Raw genomic sequence first — 26,221 nt, forward strand, 5'->3', positions numbered from 1 at the left:
GTATTTTCGAACTGTGGCTGTGTACCAGAGGGGCGTGGGTTGTAATGGCGTAAACGCAATTCAACTTTACTCGATCGGCTCTGGTTGCAGCGATGCTTGAAGGGAAAAGAACTCGTTGGTGGGCCGTTGCGTGAAGTCCAAAGTTCACATTAATATCATTTGGTTCAGGGAACGTTATGTGACTATGTGAAATTACAAGTCGGTTTTACCATTTCTTTTGAATCGAATACTTGCTCCTTCTTTATAATTCTGCCATGTCTATTTCTCGTCACTCGTGCAATTGCTTTTTTAATGCAATCCAATTTTCAATCTTTTATCTTTCGTTTTATCCTCTTCCTTTAACGTCAGATGTATGCCTCTTCGAATGCTTCTCGTAATTTAATTTTTAATCTATTTCTAGTTTATTCTTTCTTCTTGTTTTCTAAATGTCACGTGCATGTCTCTTCAAAGCCTTCTCGTAATTTAATCTTTAATTTTTTCCTTTACGTTTTCAGTCTATTATACGTACTTTATTCTTTATTTTGCGGTATCACGAATGTATATCTTCGATCTTTCTCATTGTAACATTTCAATTTGAACAGAGTTAGAGTAGGAGAGTGTTTATTTTTTTGGAAATAGCTCGATTCCCTGGAAATATGAAACGCATACAATAGCATGACTGGAGAATTAATAATTTTCGAGTTCGTTGCTTAGAAACGGAATTTTATACGGGTTCGCCGTTGGCAACGTAGTACATGTTTCTTGCAAATTTAACAACGTGCCGCGGAAATTCACGACGGAAGCAACGCATAGGAATCGGCTACTTTTTCCGCGAAATCGCATTTGCATCGTGAAGGAACGTTGCATAAAAATCGCCGGGTATCAGAGTCAAACAGAATCGCGGATATCAATTTCTTGAATTTTAATATGATCTCTCTTGTTAAACATTATCCCTCCGAGTTATTTAACTCCATGATAAATTACTGTTTCGCGATATCGCTCATTCAGAATAAATAATAGATAGGAAACATAAAAGTTAAAATCAATTTTACTTCTGAATAAAATGTATGGTAATGTATAAAACTTTTTATTAAACATCCTTTTCTAGATACATCAATTAAAAGACACGAGAAAATTATCGTATTTTTAAACATTTCATTCATTCCCTACATTCCTTTTTATAGACGAACGCATCCACAAAGAGATAAAAAGTTATATTTTCTATCAGAAATATTACGTATAATTTTAGAAGCCGTATTCATTAAGAGTTTTCTATTCTTGTTAATGAGTACAATGACCTCTCAAAGTCTCAGACCCTTACCCTTTCACACCCTACACAAAACCCAAGCCTTTAGAATACCTTCGAAATGACTCTCCGCTGTAATAAACAAGCAACAAGTAGAATTCATTCGCAATAAAATAACTTAAAAGGTCGCCATAAAAAGATCATCTTTGACGAAGGTTCCTGCACCCAGCAAATCGATCAGTTTAAAGATTACAAAGTCAGTCGTTTAAATCAGACAGGGACTACCCTTAGTTATCTATAACTGAATCTCACAAACCTCCACCTATACATATGTATGTAATGCTATGAAAAGAACGAATTGTCAAAGGCGACCTAACATCCTAATCCAGAAAATCGCAACCAAGGGACAACATAGAAAAGAACCAAAGGTTCGAAACAAGCATTCTCGTCCTTTCATTAAAATATGGCTACTTTTCCTAGGAGCTGCATTCTCTCTCGTTAGAAAATGTTATAACATTTAACCGAACCTCGTTGCTCACTTTGGTTTGCGTTTTTAATTATTACCGAGGGTCGAGCAATTAATTTTCAAATAATTAATTCTGCTGCCTGCTGCTTCCAAAGAATTTTTACAATTGTAAAACTTGTAGTTTCAATCCAACGTTGATTGTTCTTTGCGAGCATGAAGACTCCTGTTCTCGATTGAAAGCAGACTGTAAGATCGATTCTTAGAAACTATGAGAACTACGACAAGGTGAAAACAATAGAACGTATACGCATTGGTAGCAAACGAACCTATTTGTTAATACACCGCCAAATCTGTCGAATCTAGTACAGCCCCGTTCGACTGGTCACCGTATACACCTAGATGCGTGTACAATCAGGTGAGGCATAGAAACAGGGCAGCTGGTGGAAGGTTCGAGGCGAAGGGTGGGCTCTCCGCCGCGAAGGTTGGCCGAGAAACGAGCCGAACGGGAGACGTCGGGACGACGAGGCAACGAAAAAGGAGCGGGAAAATCGGTGAGAGACGGACGCAGAAGGGTTGTGGTAGAGCGAGACGAGGTAGACGTTAGTACGAGGTACTCTCTTTACATCGGTTAAAAAAGGATAGACAGAGGGTGCGGGCAGAGGACAGAGACGAGGACAGAGGGGTTAGCCAAGAGTAGGGGGTAAGAGAGAGTAGTATCGTGTGGAGGGAGGGGAGGGTGGAGGGTGGAGAAGGACCTGCGCGCGAATTTCCCGCGTTCGCTCAACCTCATATTGATCCCACCCCAGTAACTCCCCGCATCCTACTACTACTAGGCTAGAGGGTTGAAGAGAAGAGAGGGTTGGCGGGGTAGGAGGGTGCCGTAAGGGTAGGAGGTGGGTGGTTTATCGGCGTATACACAGTACGAGGGAGAGGACGGCGAAGAGAATCAGAGGAACGCGAGGCTCCGGGTGGTCCAGCGCGAAAAGTCGTGTGCTGTTTCGAGCGTTGAAAACGCGTTCACGTAACAGAAGAATAGTTGGCCCTCGCGGTACATGTAACGTTTCGTTCAATTTTACGTTTTATATATCGCGATTATCGAGTTACCGATGTATTTATGCGTCTCGTGATTATCAATTAGTGCCGTGAACGTTGGTCCATCGTCGGTGATCGGGTCGATCCTCGTTGCACTATATCTCTGAACGTGTTCGTGCGATGATTCGACGAGAGAGAGCCAGTAAGTTGGCGACGTGGTGCTAGATTGTCGATGCGGTACTCGCGACACCCTACTCGCCGACCTTCGTGATTCTCGCTCCTCCGGTGTCTCCGCGTCATCGATCCTCTTTGGGTGACAGTGATCGAGTCTTCGTTTCGGAAGGATGTAAACTGGTGGAATTTCTGGCAGTGGAGAATATCGAGGAAGAAACGGGAGGAGAAGAGACGCGTGAATTGGATCTGGAAGGAAGAAGGTGTGAACTGAGAAAGAGAGAGAGAGAGAGAGTAGTGGCCTGTGGTTTTTCGGGCTTGCTCGAGAGCAATCGTCGAGAGGTGATCTAGCCGTCGGATCGGGATTCGGATTCGATCTCTGATCGACTGGGGAATAAAACGAAGGATCACGTGAGATATCTCTATCTCATTAGTCGCGCACTTTCTCCGTTCTTACGCACCATTGACTGCGGCATAGTAAAATGATAAAAGGGATCATCGGCAGCTGATCGATCAAATCGAATAGCTCTGACGTGTTCCTTTGATCGGTGGAAAGTGCGTTGTCCAGCAGTTTTGAAAAAACAAATTTGCTCCGAGATATTATCGGAAAGAAAATTTTCGTTTGCTCGTTTCCGCTGCAGGCTGCAAACTAGCGCGTCTTCTCGTCCATTTCATGTTCGGTACTCGTATATGTCACATACATTCCTCGGCTATTGTACGTTACTTGTATATATCGTTCGTGCATACTCGTGTACGTTATTTCTGTAGATTAATCGTGTACGTTGCTAGTGTACTTACTAATGTCGTCACTCGCGTCGTCGTTTGACTCGTTCGATCTGCATCGTCTGGTTGTGTATACGTTTGCTGGTCCTCCACGCGTTTTCACGTATGCATGCCGTGACCGTGCGCGACGACCTGGCTCTCGCGTGTGAGAACCTGGCTCGCGTGGCCTCTCCGCGTGTCGACGATCCCACCGCGACCGTTCTCCAGGCGTCTCCCTTGGCGTCGCGCCGTGGACGTCGACGGCGTCGCAGCGTCGCTGCTGGGAAATATGCGGGCGTGTTTTTCGTTTTTCCACCGCCGAAGATAATAATACAGAGATATCGCGGACAGATATGAAACCTCCTGGAAACCGTGTTATAAACTCCATGAATTGAAACGTAGTGGAAAGACAGGATTACAAACGTCATTTATTTTGCATTTTGTGATTTTTTTCGGTTTTCTATGAGGTATACCGATCATAATACTCACGCTAGCTCACGAAAAAAAATTTTTGAAGATATATCATATAGCGTGAAACAGTTTGAAGTTTCATTGGCGCTTTGATAAAACACTACTGTCATAATTATATTAGTCAAAGAAACCAATTTGAAAAATGCAGTTGGTTAATTTGGCTACGTAAAGGTTTGTATTCGGTGAACGTGATCGGTCCTAGAAATTTTTGAAATCTCGTTCGTCGAACGGAAAACACCTCGATGGAAATAAGCTCGACCGTGTGTGCAAAATGTGGACCGTTGTTTGTTGGTCGATCAGTTTGTCGATCGCAAGAAAACGATGGAGATGTCGATAGGTTGCAATAAGTATGGAGTACGGTCCTGACTGAATTGCATCTTTCAGTCACATTGCGCTTGTTAGGGAAAATTGTGCATCGGGGTATGGGATTAGATCGTTGGATATGGGTTTGTGGAAATTAGAGGAGCTCTCGAGAGTCTTGAGAACTCGTTTCACGTGCTTTTAGAGGGTAGAGCTATTGGATCGTAGGATTGATGGGAACGTCGTGTGCAAAAGGTTTTTGGATTGGAAAAGTGTGTTACCTATTGGTCGACAGAGGGGTGATTGCTTCAGGCAGCCGAGGAAAAGTGTGTTCCTTTCGATAAGTGTATCGATGTGTGTGGATAATACTAGTTTGGAAAAAGGGCTTCCAAGTAATATACATAGATAGACTTGGTCTGACAAAAATTTTTAACTATAAACGAAAGGCTTGCAGATATTCTTCCCTTTCTTTATATAATATGAGACAATATAGATTATTATAAAGAATGAGTGCAAATATTGCTTACGTTCACTCTCGTCCATAAATGTTCAGACACTTGTAGAAAAATAAAATATACGCTTGAAGAATCAATACAACTACTTTCGGATTTTAGTTCGAAACGATTAATTAAGTTAGTGTAATGGAATTCGTGTACTAATAAACGCTAATATTTGATTTAATAGTTCGATAACAATGTTCGGTCAACTGAATAGATAGAAAGCTTTCGATAAAATACTTGGAAGCTTTTATCTGATCGCGAAACAGAAAGGTGTTATTTAGGCGTAGTTTTCGAAAAACAACGAGCACATCGTGCAACTTTGATCTGTAACAAAGTAGAACGTATATTTACGCGAACTTTTCTCGCTCGTTTTGCGTCCTGAATTCAGTACGCCTACGTGTTACTATGCATTCTACATGGAATATGCGATTTTGTCACGGTTCATCGATTCCTTGTACAAAACACCTTGATTATATATACTTTCGTAAATTGTTTACCACAGACAATTTCGTAATCAGATATTCTTTATCTGAACTCTGAAGCGACGTTTATGTCGGGAGACGTTGTTCCAACCTTTTCCTTTATTCTTCTTGGGAATAATACTGTTATCTATGATTCTTCGAATACTGCGACTAGCAGTCACTAAAAATATTGCTTGCAGTAGAGTTAAGTAGTTAATTTTTATTCAGGCAAATAACGCGATTGTACTTGTATGTCCTTCATTCTCATCGTACTGTAATTATCATTATCTATGTAAGATACGTTTAAATACACATTACATACTAGTTACTCGCAAGTATTAATCATCGAATCGGGCGTCTATTTTATTAACAACAAGAATAACAAAGTCTGTAATCAATAATAGTTCCTTTTTGCTTATAAAGAAGTAATATAGAGAATTACTAAAAATTCAGTCACCAATGAGAGTATGTTAAAGATATTCCGAGCTGCGAAGAAGCTAAACAGAAAATTGACTATGGATAAAATAACGAAACTTATTTAGCTTGCACGTTTCGTTTTATTCTACAAGTTTAGTCCGGTTGCACAGCAGTGAAACGACCATTCTATGTAGATACGTCTGCTCGTGGAAGATTGTTAACAAGAACTAGAAGCCTGCCGTTATCGCGAAATGTACCTTCGTTCTTTTCTTCTGTCCGGAATATTTAGCGCTATGGGGTTGATAAAGTTTTCTTTTGCGTCAAAGTCCATTAAATGGCTGCAAGATCGTCACAATGGCGGTCTAATGGACCGACAGGCAGACTTCCATACGATTCATAGAAAGATATAGGTTCGATTTAACGATCCATAATACTGGATAATGGGAACAGTGTATCAGATGGTTCAGGTTGTTTCGTTGACCGCGTAAACTTCATCGTCACAGCAATATAATCGCTCGCTTTTACCGTCGAGAGTAATATTCTCACTTTCAATGCAACGTGATACGTAGAGTGAGTAGCATAACTGAACCAAAGAAGGTGCTTCACAGGGAAATTTATAGTATCGTACAAAATAGGATGGGTGGGGAAAAAAATTGAGATAATGTTCTTTAGAGATATTGCTATGTTACTCACTGCAGCTGCGGAATATGTTTATCAGGAAAGTATGATCTTAGTTTCGCGTAAAAGTCCGCTAATCGGAGAATACGCTTTGAATTCGCGTAGTCTCGTAAATATTCGTATGGCAACAGATCGCACGTAAGCGAGCATCAAACCTATATCTGAAACTTGAAATGTCTGCTGGAAACTACTGAACGCAACTCGAATGAGTTTATCGCGACAGCTCGGTATAAACTCCGATGAAATAGTTGCAAATAAACATTTGCATCAGTAGATAGTATATTACGCTTTAACATATTCCGTGCGGGTCACGTAACTCAGGAGCACAAGAATTTTATATAAAAATGTACAGTTTTGCACGTAATACGTGTAATATAAATATTGGAACGGAAGTTTTTCAAAAAACCAAACGAAGTAAAATATAATTTAGCTTTTCGAGGAATACGGAGGAACCGGATTCGAAAAGATACGACGAAAATTGTTGTGATAAAATATCTCCGAATCATTAACGACTACGAATAATCAATTTTAACGCTCAATCGTCATATACGCGTGAGCTCATTATTTTGAGAAAAATAGAGAATAATCTTTTTTCGATTCTAACAAAATTCGTCTGCGAAGGGATTAAAATAAAATTAAAGGAATTCGTATTGAACTCGCGCGTTAAAAACCAAAGGGGAAGAAGATAACGAGACGTGTAATATTAAAGCGTCCTTCGTTTCTCCATCTACTGATCCTCTTTTATGAAATTCTAATGATCTCTCGACCTCTTTTGAACTTCGTATGTTAGCAAAACTTGTTACCTCCAGCGCTACATTATTTCCCATTAACTAGCGGTTATATCGACTTATTGAAACTCAAAATTCTCTGTCGTGCTATAGAGTAGTTTCACAAGCTTTTGTAGACACGGAGTTTGCTCGGTCAAACCGTTTCAATCGAAACTATTGTGTTGGTGTAAGGCAGATCCTGCTGCTTTGAAACCTCGAGCGCAAACAATTCTCGTTTCACTGGTTCAAAGTCAACTGGTTTCTGCAAGGAATCAGGTTGTATTCCTTCGCAGTCTTCTTCTTTGAAATTCGCACAGGATATTTTCGCCAACCTGATTTTCCGCTCTACATGCGATTTATTGTTTTACTATTTTTTTCGATGTAATACGATGCACAACTTTGTTTTAGTTTATGAACATAAAAAGTGGTTCTTTATCGCTTGAAATCTTACATAAGGGATCTATAGCTAACGGTAGTATTTCAAAAACTTTTGCCTCGGATCAGGTCGTACCATAAGTAGCGCGGTTCCTTGAAAAGTCTAAAATGCTTTTATTCTAAATCCGTTGCTACGTTAATCTTATAAAATGGAAATGCAAAAGTTAAGGTTTAGCGACGAGAAGGAATGATAAAAAATGGGACAAAATATATTACTAACTAATTATAGACAAAATTGTCTATTTGCATTTAACACATAGGATATTCACGCGCAGGAACGATTCTGGTCATAGGTCAGGATAGTCCGCAGGTTGGAAAACAAAAACGAGCCCTTCAACCCAGGAAGAGTCAACGAGGTGCACCATCGTCATTATCATCATCATTATCGTCGTGGTCTTCGTCGTCTTCGTCGTCTTCTTCATATTCGTTCGCAGTAGATAGCGAAACGTGCAACTTTCTCGCGGCTAGTATTAATTACCACACATCAGGCAGCGCGAAAATGATTAATAGTAATTACCATTGGTCGGCTAAAGCTCCGCTATTCTCTAAAACGACTCGATGATTAGGATCTGTTTTATGGTTGATCGCATATTTGATCTTGGCATATGTTCTACTGACAAATTCCAATAGTTTAACAGCATAAGATTACCGCGATAAGGAAACAATTTCACAGTTCTTTTTTCATTTCTTTCATTTATTTCAATTTTTCACATCATCAAATATTGTTCGCACAAGCTATTAGAAAAAAGCAGGCTTCCTTAGAATTTCTTACAAACCCAGTATTGCGTTTATTAAACGCAATTTATTACGAAAGAATCGACATTTCACTGTTTGTTAACATAATTTATTACAAACAGAAATGTCTAAATTTCCCAACATGGCTCACAAAGATATCAGCATTTCAGTATTTAACACACCCTAGAACCATTTGAAACGAACTTCTGTTCTGATCTACAATGTGCAACATAACATTCGAACTACGTGGACACATGAATGATCGAAAACTCAGTCCTTGCAGTCAGTCCTCCGGATATGCACAGCTGGTGAGTTCGGTTTCTGGTGCACTCGAATGCATAACTATGACTCAGAATTCTCTCTGGCGAAAGAAAGCGTGTTCTATCTTTCTCTCTCTAACGATCTGTTACGGGCAATGCGTGGATAAAAGTTTGATCTGAATGCACCGATAGAAAACGGATATGTATATGTACGTATATAGCTACATATGTGCGTCAGTCGTGAGATCGCGATAAATCATTAACCGGGCGTGTTTATTGGCTATGCACGAGCAAATCTCTGGCTGCTGGTGAATTTATGCTTGGGCCTGATCTCAATCGTCGATCGATCGATCGTGACTCGCGAATCGGGACCAACAGGCCTTGCGATCGGCCTTACCGCTTCTAGGAATCAATAATGTCGTGATTAAACATTTGTCGCGTGATTTTTACCCTTTATCAATGACAATAAATCAAGTTTTACGTAACAAAGGCAATAAATAATACAAATATACCTTTGTATATTAATACGTTGCTTACGCAATTTTTTCCGTTTTCTAATATTTTTACATTCTTTTTCTATTGCCCCGATTTTACGATCGTCTTAGAAACTATGGTATAATTAGGAGCATTAAATTTTTCATATTTCCACGTTTCTAAGTTCGTCTTTAAAATCGTAATATAATTACATGCGTTTTGAAACACATTACCTTTTATTCTGCTTCTTTTCCAATCACCGTAATCACTGTAATTGATATACGTGTAATAGTATATAGTTAATGCAGGGGAAGGAAAAGTTTTGATTTAATGCTACATTACTTGTACGAGTTACGTTTTTAGCAATTTGTCTTAAAAGATATGAATAATATATTTAATACAGACGTACATATATTTACACGCAAACGCAGAATTGAATATAATCCTCTAACTTTGAGAAATTACTATTCATGGCACGAGACTTTGGGAATTATCTATCATAGGTAAATATACCTATAAAACTCGTAAATCCATTCGTACATATACCAATAATGTTGTATTTTAACGTAATCCTTCACAAATGTCACTAAAAGATAGATAAAATGTCACATGTTGATATACACAGTGATCACGAAACAGTAGCAAAGTTTCGTCGCGTTTCATTTTCTGGAGAAAAAGGTAGAATTTAATTGGATTAATAACCGTAATAAATTCATGGAAGGATATATTTGATATATAATATTATAATATATAATATTTGATAATATCGTAAATAAAAATGAACTATTTCCGAAATCAGTTGCGCTCATTGCCTAAAATATTTAAATTTCACGATTACGCCATCGCAGTATCATCGATCTAATATAAAACTTATATAAGATATCGATAAAAAATTTTCTCGGCCGATACAAGAAATTCTACCCAAAGCTTACACAAAATTGACACTGAAAAACTATCTATCGCAAAAAAGCTTTTCGTCACTGATACCAGTTTTTTCAACAGAGAAATCGGTCATCTCGCTCAGAAAAGATAAAAACAATTTGTCACGTTGCAATTTTTCAAATAAAACGTAAATCGACACGTGTAAAGGGAAACTTCCAAATAAAGATCCCACAGATACTATTACTATGTAATAGGTAAAACAAAAAGAAAAAAAGAGAAATACAGTTCCTTAAAAGAAAACTTCCACGAATCGCCAATAATCGTGTTGAATGCAGCAAACGCGATATTCCATCCACTGGCATTAAATTCACGATCGATGGAAAAAATTAGCATATAAACTAATATCGAAATAAGTCGTATCACATGCACATGTTCGTGATATCTCACGCTTCACACGAAATCGCGATTTATTCTTATCGAAAAAATTGTTTATCGTACACCAAACAAAAGTGACAATTTTCTGAAAATTGTCTTTGTAACATGAAAAGTCGATACTGTCGTTGTATAAAAATCAGAATTGAAATTTTACTAGAAAAGATTATCTTTGTCACATAAAGGTCGATAGTGAGAAGTTCCCGAAAAATTGTCGTCGCATAAAACTCAGGAGTGCAAAGTTTCTGAAAATTTCTTTCGATGTGGCTGGAGTTCTATTTAGTTTCCTCGAAAATGGTCAGTTTTTCGACGGATCTCGTTTCGATTTTTCCCATCGGGCACTCTACAGGTTGCGCAATGTAAATCAGGCCAACCTGCTGTCCAATATCGAGGTTCTGTCCACAGAGGGGAACACTTCCAGGCTATCTCTATTCACCCTTGACGAGCGTTCACGATAAAGTGCACGCGATACCACCTCTTTTCCGCGCAATAAAGCGATTTTTGCAAAATGGGGTGGCGGATAGTTCGCGTTCCTATCACAGGCTTGCGGAATGTGTGACGCTGCTTTCTCTTTTTCTGATTGTGTTCATAATACGTGTGTATGTTCGTACGTACACACTTCGTACTTCGTAAATGGATCAAGAATGTTTATGCGTGTGTGGGGAATTCAAAGATGTTAAAGATATGCAAAATGCGTGTAATATGCAAAAATATGTAAAATATTCAGCGTAAAGTGCTTATTATGATATTTTGGAGATAAAACGAGTTTCTTATGTTTCGTTCCTTTGGTTGTGTATATGAAAATATGAATTTGCATAAACGTACATAATCTATTGATGGATATTCAAACATTCTGTTTGAATTTGTAATATATACGTAAATTAATTTTATGAGTATACTAATTTTATGAGAAAAAGAGAAAGAAATTGAACAAGTTAATTACAAGTAGCTATATGGAAGCTATAATGTCTACATTCTCGTTGATTCTACACTGTCTATCTACGATGTAGGCTATAAATTTTAAGGATTTCAAGTTATCGATAAATTTTAATTAGCCCTGTGATAAGTATTCGCTGGTTGAATGAATTTCTACGATGTATAAAACAATTATATAGAGGGAATTAATCAATATCATTAAATCGAATCCCGTGGGAAATGAGCAAGTGTTGGAATACTTGTGTACGTACAGCTATATGTAGCTGGGTGTGTGTAAGGTTGATAAGGTTTTAGATTTATATGCATGCGACAGTGTTCGAAATAGTTGCGCTGGACGTGATAAGAAATCAAGTTCACAGGTCAGGCAATTTGTATTTGCGAATAGCAATGTTGCTTTGGCTGATTATTATCTGATCCTTTGCGGACATATGTTAGCGGACAAGAGTATGGTGAAAGCGTAAGGTATCGGTATATGGAAGTTCGATAAGGAATTTGATAGAAAAGTAATTTTATTAAGTAGCTCTTTATCGCAGGTTGAATCAAGTACTGTTGGAAGTTCATAGAAAAAGTTGGAATATCTTATTGAATCATCCCGCTGTTTCTATGTATTGCTATTGAATCTTTTAACTTTAGTTTGACTTCGTGCTATTTTTCTTTCTATATTAGAGCCAGGTTATTTTTTTAATTTTTTAAGATCTTTTTCACTTTGTGATATTTTTCTTTTTGCACTAGTGTATTAACTTTTTTTCTTAAATTTTTTAATGTTTGATTCAACTTAATACTTCAGATTTATAGATACTACAGACTTATCAAATGATAAGTAAATAGATTTTATTAATTTAAGGATAATCTGAAAGTCATTAGACGCCAAGTTGATCACTAAACGCATTAATCCCATGAGAAGACTGTCTAGTTTCATGGAAACAAAACGAAAGTCGATGTTTTCCCAAATTAAGGGTAGTAGCTGCTTTGAAGACGCTCAAAGTGATGGCAGGAAAAGATGGTAAAAGGAAATTTTTTTCTTGGTCAACGACCCAATCTTTTTTCCTTCGTGTTTGTTTCTTCGTGCTTCTCGTTTTCCTGTAATTTCGACTTCTAACGACACGAATCATTTTTTTCTCAATACTTTCGTGGCTTTTTTCCCTTGCCTGGTGGCTAAAGATGGAAAAGCACAGACGTAACGCAGAATGTTCGTGGACCAGTTCGAATATCTTCTAGCGGGATTTTAGAAAAGCGTTTCTTACTTTTACGTTACGATGTTCGTTACGCGAGCTTAACATCTCTTGCGGTACGTCAGTCATGACTGAGGGAAGTACCTTCGTGCTTTATCTCGATACAGGTTTGCACATACACGAAGTGAGTTACGAGAAACGTGGAACTTAATTAACTTTGGATCTGAAGGAACATAAAATATAATTTGGAGATCTGGATATCTGAAGAAAGAAACCTTCTTTTTAGTCTTATTTTTTGTCTTAGATACTAGTTCCATTTATAATTATTATATGTATTGTATTATTTCCTTTATTAATATATGATTCGTTCAATAATCTATTTTATTCGAGTTAATAGAAACTATTTTTTACAGCATAGGAAACAAAGAAGGACGGGAATGAGGATTGTAAATGGTTACATCTAGCGAGAATAAAAAAGAACTTATTTATTCATAGAGTAATTAAGATATCTCACGAACTAATTATTTTTTCAATAATTCAAGGTTTCATTACCTTTTTACATAGAATAATAAATTGCAGTAATTTACGAGGAAGTAACTACACGGTCCTATCTAAAAGAATTATACAACTGCATAATATATTGTTATATTTACAGAAAGAGTTCTCTTTGAACCATTTAAATTTCTTCTCTTGCATCCTCTCTCAATTATTATAATCAGCAAATTATCCGTACCATTTATGCGCAAAAATATCTACACGTAACATCTATATATATTCACTACATATATACACTATAATTTCTCTACAATTTCATTTAAATTATCTTATACGTGTTTCTTTGCGCCCTGAAATCCAACACTACTCTATTTGATCTCCTGTATCCGGTGACTCACCGTGTATAGACACATACACAGTCAATGATTCTTGCAGCTTTTACGCGGACTGCATGCAATCCTCTCACGTGCCGCAAATGCTACAATTTTCTCTTGCGTTCGTTCGTGACGCTCTACCGTCCAACGATTTTTCATCGTTTCCCTCTGTCCGTGCCACGATTCGCCTCCGTCACACGTCCACCTATGTACCTAAACGAAATTGACGATTCGTCGCCTTCGCTTTTTCCTCTGTTTTCTCTCTGTCGCTGTCGTTTCCTTCATTTTTTCCTTTTTTTTATTCGCCATTTTTTTTCTCCAGCCTTTTCCTTCTGATTTTCCTATTCTTTTTTTCTTACACTGCCACTTACTTCTCAGTTGGTCCATTATTTCTCTTTTTTCCCCCTTATTTCAACTCTCAATCTCCATTCCATCTCTTTCTCTGTCCTTGTTCCCTTTTCTTTTACTTTGCCTTTTTCCTTTCTTTCACTCGCCTTCGTTTCCTTTGTCTCTCTTTTTAATCGCCTCTTCTTTCTCCTTCCATTCGTTCTTTCTCTTTCCAACATTACCATCAGTAAATCACGGGACGTTTATTATTAGTACACTTGAAATAGGCAAATGGATATTGCCATTACAAAACGAAGACGATACTCGTCAATTTTTGTGTTATAAATAACTGGTTAAAAAATGTACATAAGACGCAGAAACATATAAAACAAAAATTCAGGGTAGAAGCTTTACTCTATTTAGGTTACATTTCTTTAATCGTCCTCCTAATAATACGAATTCGCATAAAAATCCACAGTCTAATTACAACTAAAACCAGAGTAGAGTACACATTAAAATAATTCGCAACATAAATTTATATCTCGGGGGTCTTATTACCAACGTGTTTTATTAAACTTTATATTGAAAATCACCGGTCTCGTAACTTGCGGAACGTACGTCTCTTTATCTCTTCATTTTTTCCACTCAACCCCTGTAGCTATCTCTCTATGGTTTTCCAAGGAAAATGTCTCGACGCAGGTATTGCTCGAAGTTCGTGTCGTAGAGACCATCGTTGTCGTCGTCGCGAGTAAAACACACGGTTATGTTGCGCGCGATTTACGATCACATACGCGTCTGCAACGACAACGACATCGTATCTCCGATAATTTCGCCAAGCAACAAAGCACCGGATAACTTTATCGTACGCACTTCTGGAATCATTCTGTTTGAACACGAAACACGGAAGCATTCGCGTAATGGCTATTCAGCTTAGCTTGGATTTAACAGGACTTTGGAATGAGACTCGGATAGGATATATATGTATAGAAGAGACGCTTAAATTGATTGTTCGAATGGAATGTTGTTCGAATGGAAGAAAGTTCTTATGGGATTGTGTTATTCTTTAAAGAAATTTTTATTTTTATCCTTGAATATATGGATAGTTGTTCGCGTGATTTTCATTTCGTCGTTTAGCACGTAGTACGTGGCGCTATATAGGATTTATTTGAACGATTGGGATTTTAGAAAGTGTCTCGAGAAATGACTAGTTCCGAACGATGAGTATTATTGCTTTCGCATTCTTGGATAATTTCTTAAATCTTATTGTTCGAATATTTTTACTAGATCTGTATCTACATACAGTTCGGTATTATTGGTGGATATAAATCCTTTTGTTCGGAAACATAAAAATATTCTATCCCCAAATCTGCTTCTACGCATAGTATTATAATTTTATTCCCTAAATAATCACCTTCCTCGGCTTGTTGCGTCAAACCTTCAATACAATTCATTTTCACAATATAGTTTTCCAATTCAATACATTTCATTGTTCCCATGGTTTTACATTACATTACGATCCTATAATTTAACTTACATAAAAAATCAGCTATCCATCTCGCGTGATAAAATGTCCTTTAATACCAATATAGATTGCCTTTATTATACAATATCGTTTCGATCTGTAAAAAAATACTTGCCTCTAATACCGGCAAACAGTGACAACATCAAAATATCAGTTAACGTAATCGCATCGTAGAAAGTAAAACAAAGGCCATTGTTTGTTATCAAGAATAGTGGTTTTTCGTGTCGTTTCTACGTCGTTTCTGCCCCATTGTGCAATTTCTTTCCCTCGACCTACTCGAGAAGGCTAATCGCCGTCTGAGCCGTCATTTCCACAGCCACGCTCGTTTCACCCCTTATCAGCGTGTCCGAATCGCGTCCAACTTTATCTTCACGGGCAGCGACGCCATTTTCCCGTTGGTTGGCCTCTGCGAGGCGGCGAAACGCGACAGCGAGCTCCTGACGCTGATTAATAGGGATTATTAAATTACAAATTGCGGAGGTAACCGGTGACAAACAATGAAAGTTCACCGGTGACGTTACAGTTAAAACGCTCCACGTCGTCAGGTGAATCGATCGTGATTCGATACGTCGCGCACGATTAACTTTAGATTCGAGGCACGTCGTATAGTTTCTTTCGTGATATTATAACATTCGTTACAACATACAGTAATATAATATTTTTAACGAATATCTAATCGAAGCGTAAGATTATCTGAATAAAAAAGTAATGGTACATATTATATTAATTGTTGTTGTGTATCTTTATTTCTTTATCAAGGTACCGTTGTATTTTATTAGAACTGCTCACAGACGTTATATCGAATGTCAGAATTTTTTCACCATTTTCTTGAAATTATCGCATGTACATACCATTTTCTTGAAACACATGAACTCGTGCAAGTGGATAACTCGTTCCTGAGAAGCTCGATATATAATCACATATGAAGATAAAATTGTGAAACTCATGGAAAGTGACTTGATCAGTTTTATTTCTGAGAAACTCGTATCACTATAGCAGTTAGTTCGAAGTTCTATATATTGTTGAAATTCTCTATCAGAACCAGGTATTCAGTCTGCGTATTATATTATACAGTATATTAGACATTAGACAGTGTTATACATAATATACAGCATACATTTAATAATAATATACGTATTACATAACTCTTACATGGCTCATCTCTTAGCTTCGAACAACAAGTTACAGCACTAATAGTAACAGCGCACCAACACCCCCAAATTACTCACCTCTTTAAAACCATCCCCAGGAACGTTTAAACAATTCCACAAAGCCCATTCATCGCGTATCCCTTCAAAGTATTATATATATGTAACGAGTAATTTCGAAGCACATATATGCCAGATTATAGCCGGCGGTGTGGTCCGAACCATGGCGGCCTCTGATACCGATCTGCCGTGGAATCTGCGTCGCTTCCGAGATAGGTGGGTACAGGAGGAAGCGAGCCGGTCGACTTCGTTATTACTCGATTATTGGTGTTGCAGGGGTAATCTCGTCGGTAACCTCGCAGCTCTCGCACTTAGCACTTACGTGGCGAACGGTACACGCCAATAACAGCTGACCCCCATCCGGTAACCCCACTTAAAGTCCACGCGGAGAGTAGCTCTGGTCAGTTCAGTCAGTAAAGGCATCGGAGAAGGCGAAAGAATTGGAAAAAACGAAGGTATCCTCTCGTCGTTACCGAGAATCCAGCGTCTCGTAACGAACGAATGGCCTCGATAATTGTAACTCTGCCTCTTGACGTCTGGCAGCTAGCGAACAGTCGGCTTAATAGAAAATCCTGGACCTTCGTTCCCATTTCGATTTATCGATGTTGATATCGGGACAGATAGCGGCTCCACGTGTGCTCGTAGTTTCTTGCGGAAGAAATGAAGAAATAGAAACTTGCGAAGGGAAGGTGGAAGGCTGATATTTGTGGATAAGGTGGAAGGTCGGAGATATTTCGGATGCTCGAATCCAGGTTATAGATACTTGGTTGGCGTCGGGAGGAAACGTTTGCGAATTAGCTGATTAGGTTACAGGAGATAGATTATGTTGACAGGAATCTTGTGTGGCTTGGTTTGGTTGCTTTGTGTGTCTTAGGGGCTGATATTAATCCCCAAGTATCGTTACCGGGTGTCACTGTGAACCTTAGAAGGCTGACACGAATGATATCGCTGTAATATATTGATAATAGCAAATATAAAATACTCTTTGAGAAGAATATATAAATGAAAATTGAAAAATAACGTAATTGAATATGCAGAGATATTAAACCTGTTTCTACAGAAGGACGGCGTTTAATTATTATTTAGCGTTTTCATTTAATTAAAATTGTAATTAGATTACATTTAATGTTGATCCCGAGTAACGCAGTCGGAAATTCCAGGAAAGATACGGAGGAGAAAAATTGCAAATGTTATAGCAGCTGAACATTGTTCCAAACTAACAGTTTAAGCAAATCCTTGGTGCTCCGTTTCACGGCTAGAATATTAAAAAGCTAAAGATCGATATCGTAAATTGATGGAAAAGTAGTTGCAAATGACATACATATTGTGTTAACACAACTTCACGATCTTCAATGTATTAAACATATATGGAACACGTACGTGGAACAAAGGCACGACGATGAAAACGATAACCGGCGCGTTTCCCTATTAATTAATCTGGTGTATCAAACGGCCGGGGCGTTATTATTTCTAGAGACAAAGCTTATCCTTTCGCGGCACCAAGTTTCTCACTATTGAGTGAAAATTTTTCGTGCTTACCAGCTGGCATTGTACACACCGTGGTGTTCTTTTCAGCGTAGCGGAGCGTGGAACAGTTCACTTTTCATCGTATCTGTGCCGAAAGAAAAGTGGCCCTGGTAGCCGAGCGCCGAGCTACCTAGTTTCCACGCCCTTTAATTACCGCCGCACCACGACTAGTCGCGCCACACCGAGAGAAGTTGTCATTACGGCTGCTAAAGAGCCGTCTATAGTGTTGTGTGGCCCCTTGCTACATTCTGTTCTCTCCTCTCTCGCGGCAAAGGTCGTCAGAAACGTCGAGAAAAAGCCATTGTCCAGTTCGAGATCCTTTGTTCGGGCCACTCAACCGGGCCTGTGTCCACCTTTAACGACCAACTCGGCTTCGTCATCGGGGACATCCTGCGATTCTCTTTCCCGGTCGGTAACCACGCTCGAATGACAGATACACGGGCGTGATCCATCTTTGGGCGTTAACGGAGAGATTGATGCTTGGCTTTTGCTTCACTCGTTAGCGACAAGTTAGGTTAATTTGTCTGAAGGTAGGCTAGGGTATATTTATCTGTACCTTAGGTTAACTACGTTTTTACATTCTGCTTAACGAGTCGAATCAGGAGAAGATGAAGACAACTAATCTCTAATTGTTGCGCGATGCTCCAGATTGGTAATCGGTAGTCGTTAGAGAACTATGATCTTTAGAGATGATTTTGCATCATTATGGAATACATTTAGCTAGACAGTTGATAGGTATATTTCTCCAAATAAGAGGATATATTCAATCTTGTTATTTAAGGGGTTTGCAGTAATTTGAGTAGCTTTCTATTTCACAATATCACAGGATTGTGAATGCTAGCCTATTCCTAGTACCGTTTCGATTATTTCCTCGCTACCATTAAATTTATCAAACTTAACCTGGCGAGATCAAAAAATCCTGTAACCCCAGCCGTATTGCTTCTCAACCTATCTAAGAGCGAGGGAAATCGATTCGAGTAATATAAAAACGTGCTCCACCAGGCGCGTACAATGTCTCTCCGGCGAAGGTAGAAACGGCTGATTCCCGTGGGCGTTCTAGGCGTTCCAGCTCTCTCAACAGTTTGTGAAAACGATTTAGAAACGCGGCTGAATCGCACAAAGGAAACTGTGGTGCGTTGACCGTCCTTTCGAGGCCCAGACACCGTTGCCCTTGGAATTCCTTTCACGAATACCTGCGCCGTCTTTCTGCACCGAACATAAAGCAAGGTAAAGCTCTATAAAGCGGGTATAAAATTCGTCTGCCTCTGACTCGTTTGCGAATAGGTAATCCGTGGAATAGGCGTTTTTAATTGCCGCTCGTTTCCAAGGACAACGGTGAACATCCCCATAGGGAACGAGCAAGCGGGCCTTTAAACCTACTCGGTTTATTCGTCCGTACGTTTACTTCAACTGCTTCTCGAACATTAACTCGAATCAGATAGGGGTTTCTGCTCGGTTCACCGATAGTCCAGAGAATTCCTTTTTTGTAGAGTTTTCGTTACTGCGTGGGTTTTGCAGAAATATACATACATATACATATTACAATTAACACGTGGTTAGGGCAATTGAACGTTGGCAGTGGATCGTGAAATATCTCGTTTTTATGTGTCCCGTGGTAATCGTATACCGAAAGTTTGCTTATCGTGAGGTAGTATAATTTTTGCTTTCGTGTTATCCGACTAGTGAATCTCGTGACAACCGCTAACAAGAAATCTGTGAAACTAAACAGTCAACGTCTTTAGCTCCATTGGAAAAATGTAGTATTACGTTTATCTAACTAGCAATCATTGAAAGTCAGAGAGGTTTTCCCGAGTGCAATTAAACGGTTGCAAATTCAAAGATGTAAGGAGGAAAATATGAAAACACATGGGTGGTAAAAATAGTTTTACAAACTTCTTCTTAATTGCGAGAGATCTCATTACAGTTCGCTGCTTTGTCATTGAACTTCATTTTTTCACTGATCACTTTTATCTATAAATGTTTATCAACTAAACTAATTTTACAGATTGAGAGACGAAGAAAGCCAATTAAAGAGAAAACTAGTACTTTCCAATATTGTGACCCGCAGACGAATTCTTCAAACGCTTCCAACCGTCGCTAAATCAGGAATCGTAAAACTTAATGATATTTACGGATCGTGTAAGATTGGTAGGTTCACGAACTCCTTGTTTATCGATTGTTCTGGACACTGAGCGATTTCTGCGATGCCATATAAGCTGAATCCACCCACGTTCGACGAAAGAAGTCTCGAGTTTCAGTCGATCTCCAGTATGTAGAATAAAAAAAGAATCGTTAGAGATGCAGCGACGTCTGCCTCGTCTCTAGCATGTTATGTGCAAATTTTCTACCTTCTGTCTGTGCCGACCAGCGTCTGGGATGTGAATCATGCTAACGTCTCCAGTTGCAAACCGGAAATACATCCGATGCGGCGCTCGAATAAAACATGTGAATTTCTTTCGGACTTTTGGTTTGTCTTCAGTTTGCAGGTTATATTATCATAGCGGTATAAATAATTAATAAACATCCGTAAGTTGTTGTAGATTATTTAAACGCGTGAATAATTGCAAACGGAGAATAATTCTGATAGTTTGTTTAGATTTATTTCGAAACGAAATATTGCAGAATAAATAAAATCACGTTATTTCTTAGGAAAATTAAAAGTGCCAAAGTGGTCTATATCGATGGAGAATTTTTATTGCAATTTGAATTTTTTCACTTTATCTCAAAAGCTTAAGGAACTTTTTATTAATTTTTATCCTCAAAGCTTATGAATACTACGCGTTACGCTGGTCTTAATTCTCCTTTATATTTTTATAATAGTACAATTAGGAAGTTTCTAAAGTTTGAATATCCTAATTATCACCTTGACAAACTTGTTCCACAATCTTAATTATCGCCTTGGCAAACGTAATAGCCTTGGTTACTCAAGTTGCATAGTTGTATAACAATTAGATCGCAGCCAAACTCTTTTGCTACTCTTGCTAAAAACAGGACGTCGTAAAATAATTTAAGGTCGTCGAATCTTACGATAAATTCACTTTTTGCTTGATACTATTTACTATTCTTCCAATTGAATTTTCAATATATTATATACTTAGAATTTGAAATATTCGATTTAAAGAAAAAGCAAATAGGCTATACAATGAGATTATTAAAACCAGTAGCTCGAATCAGTTGCTTGCAACTACCTTTTATATCAATTTCCCGGTTTACAACTCACATCAGCGTAAAGTAAGTATATATTGTTGCTTGCCTGATTAACCAAATTTTATTCTTATCTTCTTATCTTCACGCATATAATCACGTAAAATCGCTTCTTGTATCAGTCATGTAAAAAATACATAGTTCCATCAGTTGAAGCTTTCAATCATATTCACTCGATATAACTTCATCCCATCGATCTATCGGTGAACAAATATCATAACACAGTCGTTCATTTTATTAATATATACATATCTTTATTTTAATTTGGTATAAATTTTGTATTATTACCGCCGGTAGCTCTAGCGTTAATACAACTAAAGATCTCTGTATGCTCGTACATACATCAACACATAATATAATAATGTCCGTAATAAGCGTGAATTACCATGAGTAAAATATACAATAATCGTGCAGTATATTTTTGTCCTCTTGATATTACTTCAATATGTTGAACAAAAGATTTAAATTCAACGATACAAAATTTCTCAACTAGTTTCTAAAAACTCTCTTCGAGATATCTACAACGTTTCGAACAATCGTGTTCCAATCTTTAAAATCCAAACGCGTACCAAATAGGTAGCTTTCTATTTCGTGCTAATAGCGTCTTATCTTCATAGCGAGAATGAACTCGTCCATTTCGATGCAGCGTTCACGCGTATCTAAAATATTGGTGGAACAATGAAATACGACAGGGTCCCTCCGTTAAATCTCGAGGATCGTTCAACGACGCGTAACGAAGCAGTTTCACGCGATCTCGCGCTGTCCGGAATCATAATCGCGATGACGAGGCGGATCTCTGATGGCCACTCGGGTTCCTATTGTTCAGGGTGCGTGGAAGTCGCGTGCAGCCTGCGACGAGCACCTAGAAACTGTATAATTCAACCGATGTTCGCGAAATTATTGGTGGTCGATGACGTATGAACACGAGGAACAATTTTTAGATATTATGTTCGTAAAACTGGCTGGCTTGTTTACCTTAATCCTTTCAAGAGAGATTCTTTCAATAATGAACTAATTAATAGCAATTAAAAATGAACAAATAAAAGTAACACACGATACGATAATATCGATTACAATGCATTAAAATTTGAAAAAATTAGGTAAACTCTTCGTGGATCCACCTAAGTGGCATTTCATCTTGAAATTTCATTCCTGCGAATTTGTATTTTTATCGAGAAAGATTTTAAACATTGAAACTTCGTAGATCGATGTAAGCAAAATTCTACCTTTGAATTTCTCTTCGAATTTGTGTCTTTATCGAAAAAGTTCGAGGTATTTTAAAGCTTTAAAGTATCAATGATAATTTCGAGAAGTCTCAGATATGTCAGAAAGCCTGTAACAACCCAGCAGTCTTACAAAACGTTGCTTCGAGACGTGGCTTCGTAATCCTGATAGGTTTAAGGCTTGTCCAGATTTCCAGACAATTATCCGCGGACATGTGTCCACGGACAGTCAATATTGGCAAGTCTTTTGTCTTCCGTTGAAGTGGAACACAAGAGACTACGTCCATAAGACACATTGTCTGTGAGTCTAGAGAAGCCTTTACAAGTCTGAAACGCCGTTTATATTTCCTTGCAGAGTGTATATCTCGAAACATGAATAAACACGAAACCCTCCTAAATTAATCTGTACTTCGAGAAGATCGAGAATGAACGGAAAGTCGCGTGATTAAGTGAAAGTCTAAAAGCACGCGAATCTGTTGGAAGCTGTCTCTTCTTCGTAGTCTGGTTGAACGAGTGGCGAGAGAATCGAAAGGCGTTCCAGAAGCGTAAAAATAGGCACGGGCATATTTGTGTGATGATTCGATGTACGACGGAAGAGAATTCAAGGGTCAAGTTGCTGTTTTATGATTCCGTCCCGTTTCTCGAAATATCCACGTGAAAAGCAGGGAAGAAGGAACGATCGCGGGCGTAGCGGTTCTTTTAAAGAACGAGCACGTGAAAGATAAAGGTTGAGAAACTCGACGTCGATTGCCTCAAATGGAAGAACTAGCGTTTTCATCCGATCAACGTCATCCGATATCTGGACGATAAGTCAGCCAACTGAACGACCGCGAGAGCCGTCTCGTCGGATTGTCCCCTCGAGATCGATCGATTCGTCTATTTTCCCTTGGTTTTTCGGTCGTTTGAGAGATCACGAGGCTGGATTGTGAGACATGGATGCCTTGGAATTGCAAGCAGCTCTGGTGAAGCTGGATCCAGCCACCACGGTGACGCCGATCGGCTCGAACGTGAAAATGCTGCCGGCTCATCATCGTATCGCGTTCACGGTCGATTTGGACGAGAACGATATGACGTTGGAAAACACGACGCAAAACGACGAGAAATCGAACAACATGGCTATGCAGACGAACAACGCCTCTAGAAAGCTTCACAACAATTGCTCGGCCCAGCTGACCGTACCGGGCCATCAGAATCATCCTAACAACCGGCAGATAGAGGTGTCCAAGTGCGAAATGGCAGAGGTCAGGTGACGCCAGCCTTGCTACGACCTTATCTTTTATCACACTTATCCACCGCACAGGGGCAGCAAGCATCATGCTAAGCATCACGCTAAGGAGAAGAGACATCATCATCATCATACAATGCATCATCAGCATCATAGATCTCATGTGGTGAGTCAGTGCGTTCTATTCGTGCGTGATCGTACGTTGTTTTACTATACATTGGGCAGGTTTCTTCTTTTTCGTTTTCTCAATCGCGAACTGTCCAGGTTTGTGTCTATTGTTTGGTAGAAAATGTCTGTTTCTATATTTCCTCTTTTTTCGTAACTCTTCTATAGTCTTTGGAATTGTTTTATTTAACGTTATTTACGACTAAATTAATTCTGTCTCATATATTCGATACTGCTGTTGTTTAATTGAAAGAATTTTCTTTTCTTTTCTCTTTTTACGTAATACCGATTTCGTTTGCTCGGAAAGTTTTCTTATATTTATACAGTAATAAAAATGTTCGTTTTCTTTTTATCCAATAGCGTTTAGTTAGAGAATTTTCCAATCCAAAAAGAAACGGATCGTTGACGCAACAATCAAGAAAGAAATTCAAGCGATTTTATTTTGCAAAATTCGAAAAGTTAGAGAGGAGGAAAACGCAATTGGGTCAAAAGAATTTTAAAAAGCGTAACAGGGTTGAGTTCTTTCTTTTATGTTAGGTTTTCTACGAACTCATTGTGTAAATTACAAAATGATCGACGAAGGATTTTAGTACAATTGGAATCGTTGTTTCGACTGGTTGTTTAAACATGTCAGTGTTACACTATAGTATAATTATTTTTCGATTCATGTATTTATGTCTATGTATAGATGGATTATGTGTTACTAGGGCATGCATGATGTTCATCGTGTAGTGAAATCATATGGTTAAGCATTCAACTGCTTTTACTTCGCGGTACTGTTATTATAGCGAAAGCCAAACATTTTAGTCGTCATTACAACATCTAATCGTTAATAATTTTCCTTTAGATACATCGTCATGCTTCTTTTCTGCATTTCATAAAATTCTATCTTATTTCATCTTAAATTAAAAAATTTCATCTTATTGGAATATAGTTCAAGGTGAAAAATTGTTAAATGAAAAATGTAGGCTAATCAGAGTAAATAGGTTAAAGTATAAAATACCGTTCGTATGATTCGACAAAGGTTGAGAAATTAAAGGACCGTGTTTCATAAGTAGATAAATGATTTTAAGCACACAAAATCACTAGCCTGGATTATGGGCTCTGTAATATCATTGATGGAAAAAGTGTTCTTTGTCATTAGCGTCCATTAACGTTTCAGCCATGTCCATTTCTGTTACGTAAAGTTCGTTACATTAAAACATGGCCAAAGAAAAATTACATTCTCACATCAGTATATATTTCGTGTATATGTTTTATGTACAATATAGCAATAGCGACAGAATGAAAAGTATTTCTGAAGTTTATAAATGGAGACGGAAATTGAAGTATTTTAAGAACGATCTCTCGTTTATGAATCATATATTCTTCTTGTATATCTTCTTATTATTACTGAACACTTATTTGCGTTCACGCATTTTTTAATGCGTACGTCAACGCCATTCGATTGGAAAATTTCATTAAAAAGTGAAGAAAAAGATCTGGCTCGAAAATAGTCATAGAAATCCAACACCGTCTTGCGAACAGAAGATTCATCTCCAACAGATACTACGTTACCATCTATCTAAATTGATGAATTGTTCAGAAAAATGATGACGAAGTTTGCAACTTCGTGATGAATATAGCAACTCGCAAATAACGTCCGCGTATATTTATTGAAAGACATTTCTAGCGAGTTGGTAATATCGGTCAAGTGTCAAACTTTATATATCGTGCGCCTTAACGATTGAATTGAGGGAATCTCCAGAGAATAAGCACTCAAAATCTGAGTCAAGGTTGTCGCAAATAATCTTACCTTTAAATAATTTCACCCCTTTGATTCAATACTTCCACCTTTCATGATCAATTCGATTTTTGAAAGTGTCGTAATATCAGCGTAGTTGCAACGTTAGTACTATACAATAAACGTCTAACGTTTAATTTCTCAAGGATCAAATGATCAACTTCGATGGAGTTAATCAACTTGTCGTTTAAGTGGCTCAATCGGTAATGAAAAAATGTTTGTCATGACGCAAGAAAATACGATACTAAAAGTTCCTTTGGAAAACAGAACGCTGTCTAAGTATCTCTGCGTCAGTCTCTGGTGTTACTCAAATTTGACACGTCGTTAGATTTCTTCGAGTGACAATTACTCGTGAGAAAAGTAACACATAATGGGCCTATCGCGAGTCACTTAGCTGCTCTAGCGTCGGACTATCAACGATGGTAGCCGCGGTATGAGCATTAATGGACGTATTTCCGGGACACGAGGTTGGCTAACGTAAATGAGACGAGATAGAATGGCCGTGCACTGTGACCTGAATTTCTTTAAGGGCACCAGTTCGAAGGATGATCGTTCACGTAGACTTGTTACAGTTCAAGAACAGGGACATAAC

At 38.2% G+C, this 26,221-nt stretch overlaps 2 protein-coding genes and 1 long non-coding RNA gene across 6 annotated transcripts in view; 2 read left to right on the forward strand and 1 right to left on the reverse strand.

Annotated features, from left to right (window-relative positions):
* The window catches only part of LOC100643889 (probable serine/threonine-protein kinase dyrk2), a 263,981-nt gene that overhangs the window by 95,355 nt on the left and 142,405 nt on the right, over positions 1-26,221 (forward strand). The window lies entirely within an intron of this gene.
* Positions 1,149-23,840, forward strand: LOC105665849. 2 transcript variants are annotated; one of them, XR_007224327.1, is made up of 2 exons: positions 1,149-3,157; positions 22,812-23,381. XR_007224327.1 is itself a non-coding variant. In XM_048406523.1 (2 exons), exon 2 carries the CDS (start codon positions 23,389-23,391, stop codon positions 23,704-23,706), a length of 318 nt encoding a protein of 105 aa, XP_048262480.1. In that variant the 5' UTR covers positions 3,183-3,305; positions 22,812-23,388; the 3' UTR covers positions 23,707-23,840. The 2 variants fall into 2 exon arrangements, 1 of the variants encoding a protein (XP_048262480.1); XM_048406523.1 differs by lacking the exon at positions 1,149-3,157 and adding an exon at positions 3,183-3,305 and having other exon boundaries at positions 22,812-23,840.
* Positions 14,599-18,139, reverse strand: LOC125385256. Its single transcript, XR_007224329.1, has 3 exons — positions 16,524-18,139; positions 16,146-16,348; positions 14,599-15,737 (listed from the first exon to the last, which is right to left on the reverse strand). It is a non-coding gene; the product is annotated as an uncharacterized LOC125385256 (long non-coding RNA).

The sequence above is a fragment of the Bombus terrestris genome, chromosome 6 (assembly GCF_910591885.1).
Source record: "Bombus terrestris chromosome 6, iyBomTerr1.2, whole genome shotgun sequence".
Taxonomy (NCBI): Eukaryota; Metazoa; Arthropoda; class Insecta; order Hymenoptera; family Apidae; genus Bombus; species Bombus terrestris.

Excerpts from the sequence above, each read along its gene's own strand:
- LOC105665849 (XM_048406523.1), top strand. The coding sequence starts at position 23,389 with ATGGATGCCTTGGAATTGCAAGCAGCTCTGGTGAAGCTGGATCCAGCC.